This window comes from Salmo salar, chromosome ssa19 (assembly GCF_905237065.1).
Source record: "Salmo salar chromosome ssa19, Ssal_v3.1, whole genome shotgun sequence".
Lineage (NCBI taxonomy): Eukaryota > Metazoa > Chordata > Actinopteri > Salmoniformes > Salmonidae > Salmo > Salmo salar.
The window spans coordinates 3,173,207-3,193,416 of NC_059460.1; the positions used below are offsets into that span (position 1 = coordinate 3,173,207).

The 20,210-nt window shown below is 40.9% G+C and overlaps 1 protein-coding gene across 1 annotated transcript in view; it reads left to right on the forward strand.

Moving 5' to 3' along the window:
• The first annotated feature begins 344 nt into the window (after positions 1-344).
• The window catches only part of LOC106578302 (potassium voltage-gated channel subfamily C member 1-like), a 54,860-nt gene continuing 34,994 nt past the window's right edge, over positions 345-20,210 (forward strand). The window contains exon 1 of the mRNA XM_014156983.2: positions 345-965. Within this exon, the coding sequence (XP_014012458.1) occupies positions 345-965 (621 nt within the window). The remainder of the gene's footprint in view (positions 966-20,210) is intronic.

The following is a 20,210-nucleotide window of genomic DNA, read 5'->3' on the forward strand; positions in this document are numbered from 1 at the left end:
CTGTATGTTAGTAAATGAATATGAACTAGGCCTACACCTCTACAGTCTTCTGGTGAATATTGCTTTTCTGAACCGCCTTGTTAAACGAACTTTACAACCAACCTGTTTTATCTACTGAAATCATATAGTTTATGCAACTGCTGCAATGACATTTACTACACTCTATGCACCTTACATTAGGAATCATAGCATAGCTGTAGTGTAGACTATTACAATAACTTCATTGGAATTTGAATGTTCATATTTTATCCATAGATAAAATTACATTCCTTTCTCTCCCCGCAGACTCCTCCTCCCTCCTACTCCCCCGTTTTCTCTCCTCCTCTCGCTCCCTCTGTTCCTCTATGCTCAGTTCGGTCTGTGTCTCCTCTTTCAAAGGGTGCAAGAGTGGGAACAAATCGTCCAACAAAGGATGTTACACTGCAGACATGACTTGTCCGTCGGAAAGCGAGAAAATCGTGATAAACTGCGGGGGGGTGCGGCATGAAACCTATCGAAGCACACTAAAAACGTTGCCCGGTACCCGCTTATCTTGGCTTACCGAGCCAGACGCCTTTGGCAACTTCGATTACGACCACAGAAACGACGAGTTCTTCTTCGATCGCCACCCATCCGTCTTTTCATTTATCCTCAACTATTACCGCACGGGGAAGTTGCACTGTCCGAACGATGTGTGCGGTCCGCTGTTCGAAGAGGAGCTGGCATTCTGGGGCATCGATGAGACGGACGTGGAGGCGTGTTGCTGGATGAATTACCGCCAGCACAGGGACGCAGAGGAGGCGCTGGACAGCTTTGAGAATCCCGAACCGGAGTTGGCAGAGGACGACCCAGCGCTACCAGGACATGAAGGGGACATGAAAAGACTGTGGCTGCATGAGGACGGAAGGAAAAAGACTTGGTGGGAAATCTGGCGGCCCAGAATGTGGGCCCTTTTTGAAGACCCCTATTCCTCAAAATATGCCCGGGTGAGTGACTCTTTTTTCTTAATTGATTGCTTTAAATGTCATATTTGTCATTTCAACTGTGACCACTAACATCTGAGTTACAATAGGTTGTTGAAAGTTTATAACATTAGCTTTCCATGATCAACCTATATGCCTAGTTGTTATGAATAATGAATGCTATATTTTCATTCAAGCTATCATAATCGAGCAGGTAGGCCATGACTTCCATGACAGTTTGCTTGTGTTAATAAGTAGCAAGATATAGACTCACGGATACTGAATAATTCATTGTGATAGCGTAGGAAAAATGATATGGCTGCTATTTTACTTTCAGATTGTAGACTACAGGCTAGCCTACGTGTTGATACTATTTCGTTATGAGGGTGCTGCCAAATCAAATAGTTGCCATCGATATTAATCACATATTTTTTTAATTCATGATTTCATATTACTATTAGCTACATAATTTAGCCTGCTACAAGAGGTCCCATACCTGCATTCAAGGGAGATATTTTCTCAGTTTCACTCCCGTAGCCTACCTAACCTAGCCAACATTCTTCATTAGCCTATTTTAATGATGCGCCTAGGTACGCTTTATTTCATGTTGTTTATTAAGCGCTCATTTAATCCTAGCCTTTATACGTCGAAGCTTGTGACAACAATTTTGGACCCCCTTTTACATAACAACTTTTTGCTATCGTTCTTTTTTTACATCCGTTATTAGACAGTGGCAACGATGATGATTATGAACATGGTCATTTGCCTGCTAATGCCTGCAATGCAGTGAAGAAAAGTGAAGACAACAATAACGTCTAATGTAACTGGCCCCTCTAACAGTACAACTGGCCCCAGCTTGGCACCCCCAGTTGAAATGGTCTAGAACTGCCACTGCATAAAACAAGTCCCCTTTTCGTTTTTCTCCATTTGTCCTTGGGGATTCTCATTTGTAGTTAGCTTAGGCTATGATAAATCCCCTTTATGCACTCTTTTCAGACCTATTCCCTAGAAGCTGCCTACGATTCGAATCAGTTGGATTTCAAGTTAATAATAATGAGAGCCGATGATTGGAATGTACACAGGCTTTCACTGTTTGATGAATGATTATACTTGAAAGTGCAAAAGTCACATATAGTATAATATACTGTAAGGGTAACAAGATGAATGATTTCCTATTTTCCCCATGATGCAGGGTTTTGATAAAGATTATGGATTGAATAATTGAATTGAATAGGCTATGGTTCTTTATCCACACATGCCCTTAGGAATTAACATGCATGCTATGCCTAATTAGCTGGCCATATGGTTTGCTTTGTGTATAGAGATGTTACATTCATGCATATGGTAACATACACTCCTATTTATTTTGAGTACAGTACGTTTCCTGGTTTATGACAATGCAAAACACTACTCTTTAGGCACATACACACTCTGTATGAATGTATGCAACCAGGTAGCTCATACAAACACAGGCACACAACAGACACAAAGACACCTGCAGCAAAAACATTAGAGATCAAAGTATCTGTACTGTACATGCAAACATACAGTATCAGTCAAAAGTTTGGACACACCTACTCATTCAAGGGTTCAATAGTGAAGACATCATAACTATAAAATAACATTGATTTGTTTGAAAGTGTTAAACAAATGAAAATATATTTTATATTTGAGATTCTTCAAAGTAGCAACCCTTTGCCTTGATGACAGCTTTGCACACTCTTGGCATTCTCTCAACCAGCTTCACCTGGAATGCTTTTCCAACAGTCTTGAAGGAGTTCCCACATATGCTGAGCACTTGATGCCTGCTTTTCCTTCACTCTGCGGTCCAACTCATCCCAAACCATCTGAATTGGGTATCAGGTTCCAGGTAAGACCCAGGTGCAGACTGTGTAGAAGTAACAATGTTTATTGTAACAGGGGCAGGCAAACAACAGGTCAAGGCAGGCAGGGGTCGATAATCCACAGTAGTGGGGCCAAGGTACAGGACAGCAAAAAGGCTCAGGGTCAGTGGCAGGCAGAGTGGTCAGGCAGGTGGGCTCGGAGTCAGGACAGGCAGGGGTCAAAACCAGGAGGGTGAGAAAAGAGAGACTGGAAAAAGCAGGAGAAGAGACACAAAACGCTGGTGGGCTTGAACAAACAAGACGAACTGGCACAGACAGACAGAAAACACAGGTATAAATACCCAGGGGATAAGTGGGGAAGATGGGCGACACCTGGAGGGGGGTGGAGACAAGCACAAGGACAGGTGAAACAGATCAGGGCGTGACATTAGGTTGAGGTTGGGTGATTGTGGAGGCAGGGCCATCAGATGCAGCACTCCATCACTCTCCTTCTTGGTCAAATAGCCCTTACACAGCCTGGGTCATTGGGTTGTTGAAAAACAAATGATAGTCCTACTAAGCGCAAACCAGATGGGATGGCGTATCGCTGCAGAATGCTGTGGTAGCCATGCTGGTTAAATGTGCTTTGAATTCTAAATAAATCGCTGACAGTGTCACCAGCAAAGCACCCCCACATCATCACACCTCCTCCTCCATGCTTCACGGTGGGAACCACACATGAGAAGATAATCCGCTCACCTACTCTGCGTCTCACAAAGATACGGCGGTTGGAACAAACATCTAAAATGTTGACTTATCAGACCAAAGGACAGATTTCCACCATTGCTCGTGTTTCTTGGCCCAAGCAAGTCTCTTCTTGTTGTAAGTGTCCTTTAGTAGTTGTTTCTTTGCAGCAATTTGACCATGAAGGCGTGATTCACTCATTCTCCTCTGTCTCCTCTGAACCGTTGATGTTGAGATGTGTCATTTATTTGGGCTGCAATCTGAGTTGCAGTTAATTGTTCTTGCCATAATAATATGGACTTGGTCTTTTACCAAATAGGGCTATCTTCTGTATAGCACCCCTACCTTGTCACAACACAACTGATTGGCTCAAACGCATTAAGAAGGAAAGAGATACCACAAATTAACTTTTAACAAGGCACATCTGTTCATTAAAATGCATTCCAGGTGATTACCTCATGAGGCTGGTTGAGCGAATGCCAAAAGTGTGCAAAGCTGTCATCAAGGCAAAGGGTGGCTATTTTGAAGAATCTCAAATATAAAATATATTTTAATTTGTTTAAAACTTTTTTGGTTACTACATGATTCCTTATGTGTTATTTCATAGTTTTGCTGTCTTCACTATTGTTCGACAATGTAGAAAATAGTAAAAATAAAGAAAAACCCTGGAATGAGTAGGTGTGTCCAAACTTTTGACTGGTACTATAAGTATGCAAATACACATCATTACATGCATGCTCAACAAAACATGCCAACATACAGAACCGAGTAGCACATACGCACACACACACATCCACCCCTGCACACACACACCACACACACCCCATCCTACACACACTGCATCTCTCTCTCTAGTACAGTCCAACCTGGCTATAGAAACTTTGTAGCTGTCCAGGTCCAGTATCTGGTCTCTCCACAGGAAGAGCTCCGTGTCAGGGTTAGATAGATACATAGTCTGGATTGAGTCACCTGATCTTTTCCTGTGGCCGCATTGGCTTTAATGTAGTGTAACAGGAAGTGCCTTTCTATTGGGTGCTATGGCTGATGGCAGAGACTACACGAATGGGATCTATTCCCGACCGTCACCCCTAAGTCCAGGGTTGCTTGAACCGGGATATGGGTGACATGCTTGAACTTATGGACCTACATATGTCTCATTGTATGTGTATGCGAGTGCGCGTGTGTGTGTTTGTTGGCCATGCACTGGTAGACTCAGTGGGTAGTGGATATGTGGATAGAGCTACACTGATGCACCTAGCATTTCTGACACATGGATATACAGTAACCTTAACCTTGTCTTGCAGTTGACTGTTATTATATCTATATTATATCTATGTGCCTCACATGTACATACTACCTCAATCAGCCTGACTAACCGGTGTCTGTATGTAGTCTTGCTACTTTTATAGCCTCGCTACTGTATATAGCCTGTCTTTTTACTGTTGTTTTATTTATTTACTTACCTATTGTTCACCTAACACCTTTTTTGCACTGTTGGTAGAGCCTGTAAATAAGCATTTCACTGTAAGGTCTACACCTGTTGTATTCGCCGCACGTGACAAATACACTTTGATTTGATATCCAGTTATTATACTGTAATAAGTATATTTCAGTAACTAAAACATATACATTGTATGGTACACTATTCTGTACAACACCATACATCTTTGTTTCATATGTGCATGTGTGCAACCTAACCTGCCTGCATCTCATCATTACACCCATATCCATCTCCATGGTTGTCTATATTTTACTGATGATGGTCTGTGTGTTAAAGCATGTTAATCTGTGTTATATAATTCAGAGGGTAGCTTGTTGACTGTATTCATCATACCAGCCAAGATCTATTGGTGGGCGTGAACACAGCCCCACCCAGGGCCGGCGTTAGGGCGGGCCTTAGGGGGCCTGGCCCGCCCTACCATACATCCTTGCCAGTCAAAATAAAATATTTAAATATTGATAATATATTAGACCAAGATGCGCGCCGACAGAAAGATCCATCAATCTCAGATTAAGCATCCGAGTGAGCGAAATAGCCCCCTTTGTCTCAGTATGTGTATCCCATGTTACTGATGCTGTCTGGACAAAAAGAGTACGGCATACTCTATTTGTCCAGACAGCATCAGATACATGTGCTACGTGCAGTATAGTAAGACAGCTCACTCAGATGCTTTATCCCGTGAGACAGTTTCAGCCAGGATATAGGGATGCCGTAGCGCGGGGGAGCGGTGCAGAATACACAGAGCTGATAAAAATATTTCTGGAAAATGTATTCTGATAAATTCAAAATAAATGATTGAATTGCTACTAAAATTCCATGAAAACGATAGAGTGACAAACTAAATAAATATGTAGGCCATAGCAGCCTATAGGTATGTAAATTGTGGTTTCTTCCATGTCTTCTCTCTCTCTGGCGGGGTGCAAATGATGAATAACTGTAGGCGTGTGTACAGAGGCCCGTTAGTCAGAGGCGTGACCACTTTGAGTGGGCCAAATCCGATGTTACAAGAACAGCCACAGACAGAAAACTCTACCAAGGAGTTGCTAAAACGGCTGTCCTCAAAACAGTTTGTTATGGACTTGGGGCTCATGTACGATGCACTTGAACTCGCCCTACTGCTTAGCTTACAGAAACGTACCATCTGTATTACATATGCAGACAAACTGATCCACCGCATTAACCTTCTCATCACACCAACGAGATCTAGGATCCAAATTCACCACGTCTGCCATGATGTTGATAAAACTCCACGGACCCCCTCTTGCGCAGTTTAACCGAGAATGATATGTGACCACTTGGTTACGGTGTTGTCCTTTCAGGACCACGATTGAAAGGGTGCTCAAATCGCTTAAAATAATCCTCATCAAGTTCTGTCCTATTCATCGCTTATTATTATTATCACAAATAGAAGATGATCACTTCTCACAATGGTGCTCGTTTAGTAAAGGTAAATCAAAGCTGAATCAATGTCTCACAAGATCACAATGATTAATTAGGATTTGAGATAACAAAACCGAAGATAATAGCAAATACTGCAGAATAGTAGGTCTATAATACTGTATGTTACACCAAAACACATCCTCAGTCATTTCTTACCTGAAGCTGAATAGTTAATTGTTTTCCCTTATGCGGCCAGCACGCCACTAGGCAGGATACAGTTGAAGTCGGAAATGTACATACTCTTAGGTTGGAGTCATTAAAACTTGTTTTTCAACCACTCCACAAATTTCTTGTTAACAAACTATAGTTTTGGCAAGTCGGTTAGGACATCTACTTTGTGCATGACACAAGTCATTTTTCCAACAATTGTTTACAGACATATTATTTCACTTATTTCATTCATTGTATCACAATTCCAGTGGGTCAGAAGTTAACATACACTAAGTTGACTGTGCCTTTAAAACTCTTGGAAAATTCCAGAAATGATGTCATGGCTTTAGAAGTGTCTGATAGGCTAATTGACATCATTTGAGTCAATTGGAGGTGTACCTGTGGATGTATTTCAAGGCCTACCTTCAAACTCAGTGCCTCTTCACTTGACATCATGGGAAAATCTAAAGAAATCAGCCAAGACCTCAGAAAAAAAATTGTAGACCTCCACAAGTCTGGTTCATGCTTGGGAGCAATTTCCAAAAGCCTGAAGTTACCATGTTCATCTGTACAAACAATAGTATGCAAGTATAAACACCATGGGACCACGCAGCCGTCATACCGCTCAGGAAGGAGATTCGTTCTGTCTCCTAGAGATTAACATACTTTGGTGTGAAAACTGCAAATCAATCCCAGAACAACAGCAAAGGACCTTGTGAAGATTTTGGAGGAAACAGGTACAAAAGTATCTCTATTACCACAGTAAAATGAGTCCTATATCGACATAAGCTGAAAGGTCGCTCAGCAAGGAAGAAGCCACTGCTCCAAAACCGCCATAAAAACGCCAGAATACGGTTTGCAACTGCACATGGGGATAAAGATCGTACTTTTTGGAGAAATATACTCTGGTCTGATGAAACAAAAATAGAACTGTTTGGCCATAATGACCACCGTTATGTTGGGAGGAAAAACACCATCCCAACCGTGAAGCATGGGGGTGGCAGCATCATGTTGTGGGAGTGCTTTGCTGCAGGAGGGACTGGTGCACTTCACAAATAGATGGCATCATGAGGTAGGAAAATGATGTGGATATATTGAAGCAACATCTCAAGACATCAGTCAGGAAGTTAAAGCTTGGTCGCAAATGGGTCTTCCAAATGGACAATGACCCCAAGCATACTTCCAAAGTTGTGGCAAAATGGCTTAAGGACAACAAAGTCAAGGTATTGGAGTGGCCATCACAAAGCCCTGACCTCAATCCTGTAGAAAATTTGTGGGCAGAACTGAGAAAGCGGGTGCGAGCAAGTAGGCCTACAAACCTGACCCAGTTACACAAGCTGTGTCAGGAGGAATGGGCCAAAATTCACCCAACTTATTGTGGGAAGCTTGTGGAAGGCTACCCGAAACGTTTGACCCAAGTTAAACAATTTAAAGGCAATGCTACCAAATACTAATTGAGTGTATGTAAACTTCTGACCCACTGGGAATGTGATGAAAGAAATGAAAGCTGAAATAAATCATTCTCTCTACTATTATTCTGACATTTCACATTCTTAAAATAATGTGGTTATCCTAATTGACCTAAGACAAGGAATTTTTACTAGGATTAAATGTCAGGAATTGTGAAAAACAGAGTTTAAATGTATTTGGCTATGGTGTATGTCATCTTCCGACTTCAGCTGTACTGCATGTAATCACATCCGGACTGGTGTGATGCTTTTATCTTTTGATCTGGTGTACAGATCTACATTTTTATCATTGAGGAAATAATGCTTACTATTAATACTGTATGAGTGTTATAGTTTATACAGCTACTACTGTGGCAGGGTAAGTTTTACACCACTTTTCTAAACACGACTGATAAAAGCATAGCTTTTAGAATGTTTAAATCTCACCTTAGTTTATATGACATGTACAGTAGGGTATTACTATAAACATATACAGGTTGTTGCATTCTATGCTAACCATTGTTTGACCTTTTTTTTATGATTCAAAATGTATTAAAGGCATACATTACTACTATAGGATTTACGTATTGTAATAGACCCCATTACCTTTCAAACTATTTTAGGAATTTTATCAAACGCTGTTGGTAAAATATAGGTATTTTTTAATCTACCTCCATCTTTTCCTGTCTTCCTTGGTGTTGCATGTTGTTGTTTTTTACCACTAGCGTAATAACTAGCCTAACCTAGCCCTGGACAAATGCCTAGCATAACCTATGCTAGCTCTGGACAAATGCCTAGCCTAGCCTTCCACTAACACGTCCTGCCCGACTTAAGTAATACAGGCACGAGAGGATGTTCAGATTGTCCGGTCTTGTCCTCTGGTAACACATCCATTTATCTTTTGGTCATGTTTTTGTCCTTTGTTTTCCTCTATTCCATTTATATCCTCCTAACCCCCCTCTCATGTTCTCCTGTCATTCCCTGCATGCGGTTGTTACATCAACTGGTCCCCCCACTCACTCCCTCTTGTCTGCCCCCCTGTACAGCCTACATACATGATCAGATTTTCTACCCATTTTACTGTATTAGGCTTTTTTTGTTGGTATGTGTACCCAAGTCTACTGTGTGCATGTGTGTGTTAGAGAGAGTAGTAGAGAGAGACTGAAAGAGACAAACAAACAGAGAAGGTAAATGCCTCTCAGGTAAGGCTAGCATACCTTGATGGTCAAACCATCTACTGTTTAATGTTTTCCATACACATGAATATGATGGTGCCCCTAAAGTTCTATGACTAGCCGTACTTTGAGTAGTATTACTAACTATCATCACCATCACTACCACCACCATCATCATCTCCCAATCAGAAAAACGTTTATTGTCCTACGAGAAGAAAATCTTGCCTCCACCATCATCACTACCACCAACACCATCAAATTAACAACCACAGCTGAAACTCTCTGCTGTGCTGTGTGTATGGTCCTCAGCCAATGCATGAACGTTGTGTGCAGGTCCTGCACTGGTTCCTCCTGGTTTAATGGGATGGGGGACGGCAAGTGGAGATGATTGAGAACAAAAGCTCTCTCTCTGTGTGTGTGTGTGTGTGTGTGTGTGTGTGTGTGTGTGTGTGTGTGTGTGTGTGTGTGTGTGTTTATGCATGTTATAGAGGGGGAGAACACTGCAGCAATCTGAAAAAGTAGGTCAGACACAGAGTGGAGAGGAACATGGCAGAGGAGAAGAGGGAGAGAAAAGGAAGATAAGAACAGACATAAATGGGGGATGAGAAGAGAGGGGGAGAACAGAAGGTATAGAGGCCAGGACAGGGAGCATGAGAGAGAGAGAGAGAGAGAGAGAGAGAGATTTGATAGGAAAAATAGCAAAAATACAATTGTTGCTTGGGTCGTGTCGTGATTTAATTGGTGTGTTCAGTGTTACTTATACCAGACTGCTCTTACACAGGTTTTGTGAGGTTCAAGAACACCAGGAAGCCTGCATTTCAGATCCTCATTTGGACATAGAGACAATATGCTATTGTCTATCCATCCATATGGTCTGCCAATATGGTGGGCCAGCTGGGCCAATCAAAAGTCTCGATACAGGCATATCCTTTAAGAGTATTTATGTCTTTATGTTTATTGCCACTCTGTACTGTGAGAGACTACTGCCTTTCAGCAAATCTTGACTATACAGTACATCAATCAAATTATTTTCTAAAACAGAAAGAGAAGGAGAGAGGGCTGTCGTAATAGGCGTTGGGTAGAGTGATAATGAAAAATGTACCCAACGATAAAGAAAACACATGGCCCATCCCCTCCATTTTGGTATGTTTCATGAACTGCTATCCATATACTTTATGATGTTCTAAATATACAGTTGAAGTCGGAAGTTTACATACACTTAGGTTGGAGTCATTAAAACGCGTTTTTCAACCACTCCACAAATTTCTTGTTAACAAACTATAGTTTTGGCAAGTCGGTTAGGACATCTACTTTGTGCGTGACACAAGTAATTTTACCAACAATTGTTTACAGACAGATTATTTCACTTATAATTCACTGCATCACAAATCACAGTGGGTCAGAAGTTAACATACACTAAGTTGACTGTGCCTTTAAACAGCTTGGAAAATTCCAGAAATGATGTCATGGCTTTAGAAGCTTCTGATAGGCTAATTGACATCATTTGAGTCAATTGGATGTGTACCTGTGGATGTATTTCAATGCCTTCCTTCAAACTCAGTGCCTCTTTGCTTGTCATCATGGGAAAATCAAAAGAAATCAGCCAAAACCTCAGAAAAAAAATTGTAGACCTCCACAAGTCTGGTTCATCCTTGGGAGCAATTTCCAAATGCCTGAAGGTACCATGTTCATCTGTACAAACAATAAAACGGAAGTATAAACACCATGGGACCACGCAGCCATCATACCACTCAGGGAGGAGACGTGTTCTGTCTCCTAGAGATGAACGTACTTTGGTGTGAAAAGTGCAAATCAATCCCAGAACAACAGCAAAGGACCTTGTGAAGATTTTGGAGGAAACAGGTACAAAAGTATCTATATCCACAGTAAAACGAGTCCTATATCGACATAACCTGAAAGGCCGCTCAGCAAGGAAGAAGCCACTGCTCCAAAACCGCCATAAAAAACCCAGACTATGGTTTGCAACTGCACATGGTGACAAAGATTGTACTTTTTGGAGAAATATCCTCTGGTCTGATGAAACAAAAATAGAACTGTTTGGCCATAATGACCATCGTTATGTTTGGAGGAAAAAGGGTGAGGCTTGCAAGCCGAAGAACACCATCTCAACCGCGAAGCACGGGGGTGGCCGCATCATGTTGTGGGGGTGCTTTGCTGCAGGAGGGACTGGTGCACTTCACAAAATAGATGGCTTCATGAGGTAGGAAAATTATGTGGATATATTGAAGCAACAATACAAGACATCAGTCAGGAAGTTAAAGCTTGGTTGCAAATTAGTCTTGCAAATGAACAATGACCCCAAGCATACTTCCAAAGTTGTGGCAAAATGGCTTAAGGACAACAAAGTCAAGGTATTGGAGCGGCCATCACAAAGCCCTAACCTCAATCCTATAGAAAATTTGTTGGCAGAACTGAAAAAGCATGTGCGAGCAAGGAAGCCTACAAACCTGACTCAGTTACACAAGCTGTGTCAGGAGGAATGGGCCAAAATTTACCCAACTTATTGTGGGAAGCTTATGGAAGGCTACCCGACACATTTGATCCAAGTTAAACAATTTAAAGGCAATGCTACCAAATACTAATTGAGTGTATGTAAACGTCTGACCCACTGGGAATGTGATAAAAGAAATAAAAGCTGAAATAAATCATTCTCTCTACTATTATTCTGACATTCCACATTCTTAAAATAAAGTGGTTATCCTAACTGACCTAAAACAGGGAATTTTTACTAGGATTAAATGTCAGGATTTGTGAAAAACTGAGTTTAAATGTATTTGGCTAAGGTGTATGTAAACTTCCGACTTCAACTGTTTATTATATACACTGAAAAAAATAAAAGTTCTAAAATGCTTCTTCCTCAGCTCTTACGGTTCCTTGGAGAACTCTTGCCAGATTAAGAACCTTTGAGTTAGCTGTGGGGTCCTTGACGTGGCATCTACGGATCTTCAGAATTCTTAAAGGTTCTTGAAATGTATGGAAGCCTGCAAATGTGGCCCTTTCATAGCATATAGCACATGTAAAGAGCTAAATTAACAACCAGAGTTGAACCAAAACCACACATATCTTTATCATATTTCCCAGCATGCTTTATTGCAGTTGATTTTTAGAATTGTTTGCTTCATCATCTATGTTTTTGCATGCACATTGATTGATTCATTAACCTTATGCTACTCAAATTTTTCTAAACTATTCTAATCTGTTACTTGAACTTATTGGACTCATTGCTGAAATGTTTGTTCCAGTTTAGATGAACCTGTTGGGGATACCCCTTCCCGTTCGGATCCCGTTAACAGGATTGGTTGACAAGATACAACGCGCGAAATTCAAAACAGAATAAATCGAATAATTTAAATTTTTCAAACATACAACTATCTTACACCCTTTGAAAGATAAACATCTCCTTAATCTAACCACGTTGTCCGATTTCAAAAAGGCTTTACGGCGAAAGCATAAAGTTAGATTATGTTAGGACAGTACATTGACAAAACATTACACAGAGCTATTTTCACCAAAAGCAGAAAACCAGCTAAAATGATGCACTAACCTTTGACAATCTTCATCAGATGACACTCCTAGGACATTATGTTAGACAATACATGCATTTTATGTTCTATCAAGTTCATATTTATATCCAAAAACAGCATTTTACAGTGGGGGTGAAATTCAGAAAATATTTTCCCTCAAATGCTGCCGGTGAATCAGTGCTACAGTTTACAAAATTACTATTCGAAAACATTGGTAAATTATAATATTGTCATTCAAAGAATTATAGATTAACATCTCGTGAATGCAACCGCATTGCCAGATTTCAAAATAACTTTACTGGGAAATCACACTTTGCAATAAATGAGGTACTATGCTCAGAAAAATAGGCTAGGCGATACAGGTTAGCGCCATCTTGGAACCATCTAAAATCAAATATACTATTGTAAATATTCACTTACCTTTGATTATCTTCATCAGAAGGCACTTCCAGGAATCCCAGGTCCACAACAAATGTAATTTGTTCGAAAAAGTTAATAATTTATGTCCCAATAGCTCCTTCTTGTTAGCGTGTTCTGTAGGCTACTCAAAATGTACCGAAGCGCCATGAAAGAGCAAAAAAAAAAATATTTACGTTCGTTCAAACATGTCAAACGTTGTATAGCATAAGTCTTTAGGGCCTTTTTCAATCAGAACTTCAATAATATTCAAGGCGGACAATTGCATTGTCTTATAAAACGTTTCGGAAAGAAAGGGTCCCCACACGCATGCGCATCATAGTAGACATGGCCATCCGCCTGTGACCTAGTTTACAGCCTTCTCGTTCGGTCAGTTTTTACAGGAGAACACTCAAACCACTTTGTAAAGACTGTTGACATCTAGTGGAAGCCTTGGGAAGTGAAAAAGGAATCCTAAGTCACTGTGTGTTTCAATGGCAAAGGCTTGAAATGATTCCACACATCAGATTTCCACTTCCTGTTAGGATTTGTCTCAGGGTTTTGACTGCCATATGAGTTCTGTTATACTCACAGACATCATTCAAAGAGTTTTAGAAACTTTAGAGTGTTTTCTATCCAAATCTACTAATTATATGCATATTCTCGTTTCTGTGCAAGAGTAGTGAACAGTTTAAATCGGGTACATTTTTTATCCGGCCGTGCAAATACTGCCCCCTATCCCCATATCTTAGTCTTCCCAACGCTGGCAGTCATTCTGAATGCAATTTGTGGGTGAATAAAAATGCCAAATGTTAGATATCCCCACTCTGGCTGGATTCCAATAGGAATTACACATCACTTTGCAAACCAGCATAATGTGTCTTGCAGGTGTAATATGGAGTTTCAGGCCACTGTATTAGTTGCCCTAAAAAAAATCCTTATGAAATATTTTTGTGTTAAGAATGACATTTTAATGACAACATATTCACTTAGGATCTCACTTGGTGAAGGCCACAAGAATGAAACTGAATGAATGCATCAACTTTTTCTCCGTCACTAGCAAACACAGTCATGGGTGGTATTGGTAACTCTAAAATTCACTCGAAAGGCACTCTGGGAAATATGCAAATAAGGCATAAAACCATACAGCAGGGCTATTCAATTCCGGCCCTGGAGGGACAAAACATTTCTGGTTTGTATGGTTCTTCAAAGATCAATCACATTTATGGTTCTTCAGAGGCCCTAAAATGGTTCCCCTATGGCAGAGGTTCCCAAACGTTTTATAGTCCCGTACCCCTTCAAACATTAAACCTCCAGCTGCATACCCCCTCTAGCACCAGTGTCAGCGCACTCTCAAATGTTGTTTTTTGTCATTTGTCATCGTAAGCCTGCCCCACACACACACTATATACGATGCATTTATTAAACATAAGAAAGAGTTTGAGTTTTTGTCACAACCCGGCTCGTTGGAAGTGACAAAGACAAATAATAAATACTAAATAATAAAATAATAATCAATCATTTTGCTCTTTATTTAACCATCTTACATATAAAACCTTATTTGTTCATCGTAAATTGTGAATAACTCACCACAGGTTAATGAGAAGGGTGTGCTTGAAATGATTAATGTTGGGTTGTATTGGAGAGTCTCAGTCTTAAATCATTTTCCACACACAGTCTGTGCCTGTATTTAGTTTTCATGCTAGTGAGGGCTGAGAATCCACTCTCACATAGGTACGTGGTTGCAAAGGGCATCAGTGTCATAGCAGCGCGATTTGCCAAGGCATGTTACTCTGAGCGCAGCCCAATCCAGAAATCTGGCAGTGGCTTCTGATTAAATTCAATTTTCACAGAACCGCTTGTTGCAATTTCGATGAGGCTCTCTTGTTCAGATATTGGTAAGTGGACTGGAGGCAGGGCATGAAAGGGATAGTGAATCCAGTTGTTTGTGTCGTCCGTTTCGGGAAAGTACCTGCGTAATTGCGCACCCAACTCACTCAGGTGCTTCACTATATCATATTTGACATTGCCCGTAAGCTTGAGTTATTTGCACACAAAAAAATCATACAATGATGGAAAGACCTGTGTGTTGTCCTTGTTAATGCAGACAGAGAAGAGCTCCAGCTTCTTAATCATAGCCTCAGTTTTGTCCTGCACATTGAACATAATTGCGGAGAGTCCCTGTAATCCTAGATTCAGATCATTCAGGTGAGAAAAAACATCACTCAGATAGGCCAGTCGTGTGAGCAACTCATCATCATGCAAGCGGTCAGACAAGTGAAAATGATGGTATGTAAAGATAACTTTAAGCTCGTCTCTCAATTTAAAAAAAACTTGTCAATACTTTGCCCCTTGATAACCAGCGCACTTCTGTATGTTGTAAAAGCGTTACATGGTCGCTGCCCATATCATTGCAGAAAATGTAGGCGAGTTCAGGGGCCTGGCTTTAACAAAGTTAACTATTTTCACTGTAGTGTTCAAAACGTCTTTCAAGCTGTCAGGCATTCCCTTGGCAGCAAGAGCCTCTCGGTGGATGCTGCGGTGTACCCAAGTGGCATCGGGAGCAACTGCTTGCACGCGCGTTACCATTCCACTACTTCACGGGTTTTGCGCATGAGTACAGATACCAACATGAGCAACAGCTACGTTTGGCTCCATACGAACCGTTAGTGGAATTCCCGCGAGAGAGTAACGGTTAATGTAATTTGATGTTAATTATTTGACTAGAGTACCTGTTTTGACATTGTGTTGTAATTTCTCTGAACACTAGATGGTTTCATTTTATTTTTGGCAGTGAAACGATGCTACTCAGGCAAGAAAAAAACCTCACCCAAATGTATAGCCCCGTTGGAAAATATAAATGGACTGTTTGAAAATGTGAAGGAAAAAAAGTAAAAAAATAAATATATATCTGTATATATATATATATATATATATATATATATATATGTGTTTTAATTGTCAATCACATTTTTATTTGGCGTACCCCCGACGGCATTGCCCTATGGCATAGCTCTTAAGAAACTTACTTGGTTCCAACTTTATTTTTAAGAGTGTATGTGAACAACAGAGAATGTACACATAGGAGATACACAATACAGTGAGGGCACTCAGGCATTTGACATACAGTATATGGTGTTTACTCAAGTATGAATTTATCCCACATTTTTTTATTCCTGTCATATGTGTTTTATTATTTATATGATAATGCACAAAGTATCTATACTGGATCTATAAGTAAACTGCAGGTCGGGTAACTATAAGAATGGCATGGGAAAAGATGAGGCTAGTAGCCATGCACAAATATTATCACTCCAGTGTAATGAGCTCTTCTACACACGGTACAGTCAGACAGACAGTCAGGTAATTTACAGACTGCAATGACAGCAAATGCCAGCAAAACAAATCGCCTCGATGAGTGAGTGAGAAAAAAGGGAGCGCTGCGAAGGATGAACATCAAAGCGGAAATAAAGCAACTCCCTTTTCGAAACTGAGTCACCATCTTTTTACGAGAAACGGTCTGGGCAGGTTGCATATCTCAGCGCTGGAATGCTGTTATAACTTTGCTTGTTTTTTTTGCTCTCTGTCCATGAAATTCGCCCGGAGAGAGAGAGTAAGTTTTGGAAAGGATTTAGTTAGGCTCAGATGCAAGACATTGTAGTATATTGACATGATGCTGTTTGTAGATGGTGCTATTCTACAGAGGCAGAGAGAAAGGGAAGCAGTGTCCAAACAGCAACTGAAGAGTACCAATGACACTCACTGTCATTTCGTCAAAATGGTCCAGAGATTGCAGCTTATTTAGGTGGTCGGCTAATGTTTAACTTCCATCCCCAAGTTGATAGACAGTATCTGCACACCACATCACCTCAGATACTGTGTATTTTAGTTGATGAATTGCATCACACACTTTCTTTTTTTAAATTTATTTCACCTTTATTTAACCTGGTAGGCCAGTTGAGAACAAGATCTCATTTACAACTGTGACCTGGCCAAGATAAAGCAAAGCAGTGCGACACAAACAACAACACAGAGTTACACATGGAATAAACAAACATACAGTCAATAACACAATAGAAAAAATCTAAATACAGTGTTTGCAAATGAGGTAAGATTAGGGAGGTAAGGCAATAATTAGGCCGTAGTGGTGAAATAATGACAATTTAGCAATTAAACACTGGAGTGATAGATGTGCAGAAGATGAATGTGCAAGTAAAGATACTTAGTGAAAAGGAAAAAAAATAACAATATGGGGATGAGATAGTTGGATGGGCTATTTACAGATGGGCTGTGTACAGGTGCAATGATCTGTGAGCTGCTCTGACAGCTGATGCTTAAAGTTAGTGAGGGAGCTATGAGTCTCCAGCTTCAGTGATTTTTGCAATTCATTCCAGTCATTGGCAGCAGAGAACTGGAAGGAAAGGCGGCCAAAGGAGGAATAGGCTTTGGGGGTGACCAGTGAAATATACCTGCTGGAGCGCGTGCTACGGTGGGCGCTGCTATGGTGACCAGTGAGCTGAGATAAGGCGGGCTTTACCTAGTAAAGACTTATAGATGACCTGGAGCCAGTGTGTTTGGCGACGAATATGAAGCGAGGGCTAGCCAATGAGAGCATACAGGTCGTAGTGGTAGGTAGTATATGGGGCTTTGGTGACAAAACAGATGGCACTGTGATAGACTGCATCCAATTTGCTGAGTAGAGTGTTGGAGGCTATTTTGTAAATGACATCACCAAAGTCAAGGATCGGTAGGAGAGTCAGTTATATGAGGGTATGTTTGGCAGCATGAGTGAAGGATGCTTTGTTGCGAAATAGGAAGCTGGTTCTAGATTTAATTTTGGATTGTAGATGCTTAATGTGAGTCTGGAAGGAGAGTTTACAGTCTAACCAGACACCTAGGTATTTGTAATTGTCCACATATTCTAAGTCAGAACCGTCCAAAGTAGTGATGCTGGACGGACGGGCAGGTGCAGGCAGCGATCGGTTGAAGAGCATGCATTTAGTTTTACTTGCGTTTAAGAGCAGTTGCAGGCCACGGAAGGAGAGTTGTATGGCATTGAAGCTCGTCTGGAGGTTAGTTAACACAGTGTCTAAAGAAGGGCCAGAAGTATACAGAATGGTGTCGTCTGCGTAGAGGTGGATCAGAGAATCACCAGCAGCGACATATATACAGAGACAAGAGTCGGCCCGAGAATTGAACCCTGTGGCACCCCCATAGAGACTGCCAGAGGTCCGGACAACAGGCCCTCCGATTTGACACACTGAACTCTGTCTGATAAGTAGTTGGTGAACCAGGCGAGGCAGTCATTTGAGAAACCAAGGCTGTTGAGTCTGCCGATATGAATGTGGTGATTGACAGAGTCGAAAGCCTTGGCCAGGTCGATGAATACGGCTGCACAGTATTGTCTTTTATCGATGGCGGTTATGATATCGTTTAGTACCTTGAGCATGGCTGAGGTGCACCCATGACCAGCTCGGAAACCAGATTGCATAGCTGAAGGCGCTGTATGTTTTAATTATCTAATGATAATATGTGCCATCTACCAGATGCTTTTATCCAACGCGAGTAACATTACAGTGGAGTGCATACATTTTTAGTTGGTGTCTGTGATCCCTGTGGGAATTGAACAAATGACCCTGGCATTGCTTACTACACAGTCTTACCAACTGAGCCACACAGGACCACTGTAACCATATATGGTTAAATTACTATTGTTATAGACTGGATGTTGTCGTTTAGTTTTAGTACATATAGGGCAACCTATAATACAGTTTGAAATGAAGTCTGCCTGTTTGGTTATCTCAAATGAACCCTTCGAGAGGGTTCATTCAGGTTGAGGTCTTGTTGGATGTCTCTGACTTATTGTACTCTTGTTGTAGTGTCTGATTTTATCAATGGTTAATAAATAAGTACCAGATTTTAGCACCCATGTCGTGCATTGTAATGCATTATGCATTGCTCAAAAGGTATAATAAATGTACTTATAAGGTATTATGAAGAGGATCTCACAGGAAGTATTGATATTTACTCAGTAACCAATCATACAATGCTTTATACAGTAGCACCATAATAGCGGTAGTGGTAGTATAAGGTGTATAAGGAGTACCTATATGGCTAATTGGAGGGTGATTGTAGGGTGTTTTAGACATTTTTGCATTCGCAGAACTCTTTAAAAGTAGGGGGTTAATTACATGACTGAATGGGGAGTATTGGCTCCCCATTACTGTTACCTTGAAATGAAGTGTTAAAATAGAGTGCTATCTCAAGCACTTTGGGCTTTAGGGATTTCCACTCTATGATTAATATAGTAGATGTGAGGGTCCAAATGATGGTCAATACATAATGTACAATAGGGCTGTCAGTCCTTTTACTTTGTGTATAATACTTTGTGTGAATTGTTATTTCAACATTACATATTTTCAAATAATCTGGCTAGTTATTGGAACATAAATTGGGACCAGAATTAATCATGCTGGGCCACAAACAGACTCAATGACACATGTTTCAGGCCTTTTATGTTGAACATTCAGTATGAAGGGGTGAGCACGTGCCCCATCCTGATTTTGAAACCCATTCAGTGCACTCTGAGATACATGGATATTTATAATTCATCAGTTTAATCCTTTTACGACTATATTTTCTGTTTCCCCGTCACTTTCTTTTGTGTCCTCTCCATCTTTCTTTTACTCCCCTTTTCTCTGTGTCCATGCTGCGCCAATTAAACAGTAGTAGTCTGTATTCTCATTCCAGCCAGGTCTCCTCCCGCTTTCCTCCATTCTGCAGGTTTATTATGTGTGGCTCCCGGTTTTCAATTTTTTCCACCGCTTTTCCTTGTGCTGTCATGCCGATGACCGTTGCAGCATTTTTTATAATTGTCAGATTGAGTATCCCTCAGTGCTCGGCCCAGTTTGACTCTGCAGTCACCCTCAAGGTCAACATTATCCCATTTAGGAGTCTAGTCCGGTTTAATAATCTGGCCTCATCTCATCTGATCGAGTAATGCCCTGCAGTGTCCTGTAGGGGCTGACAAACTGTTGACCAATACAC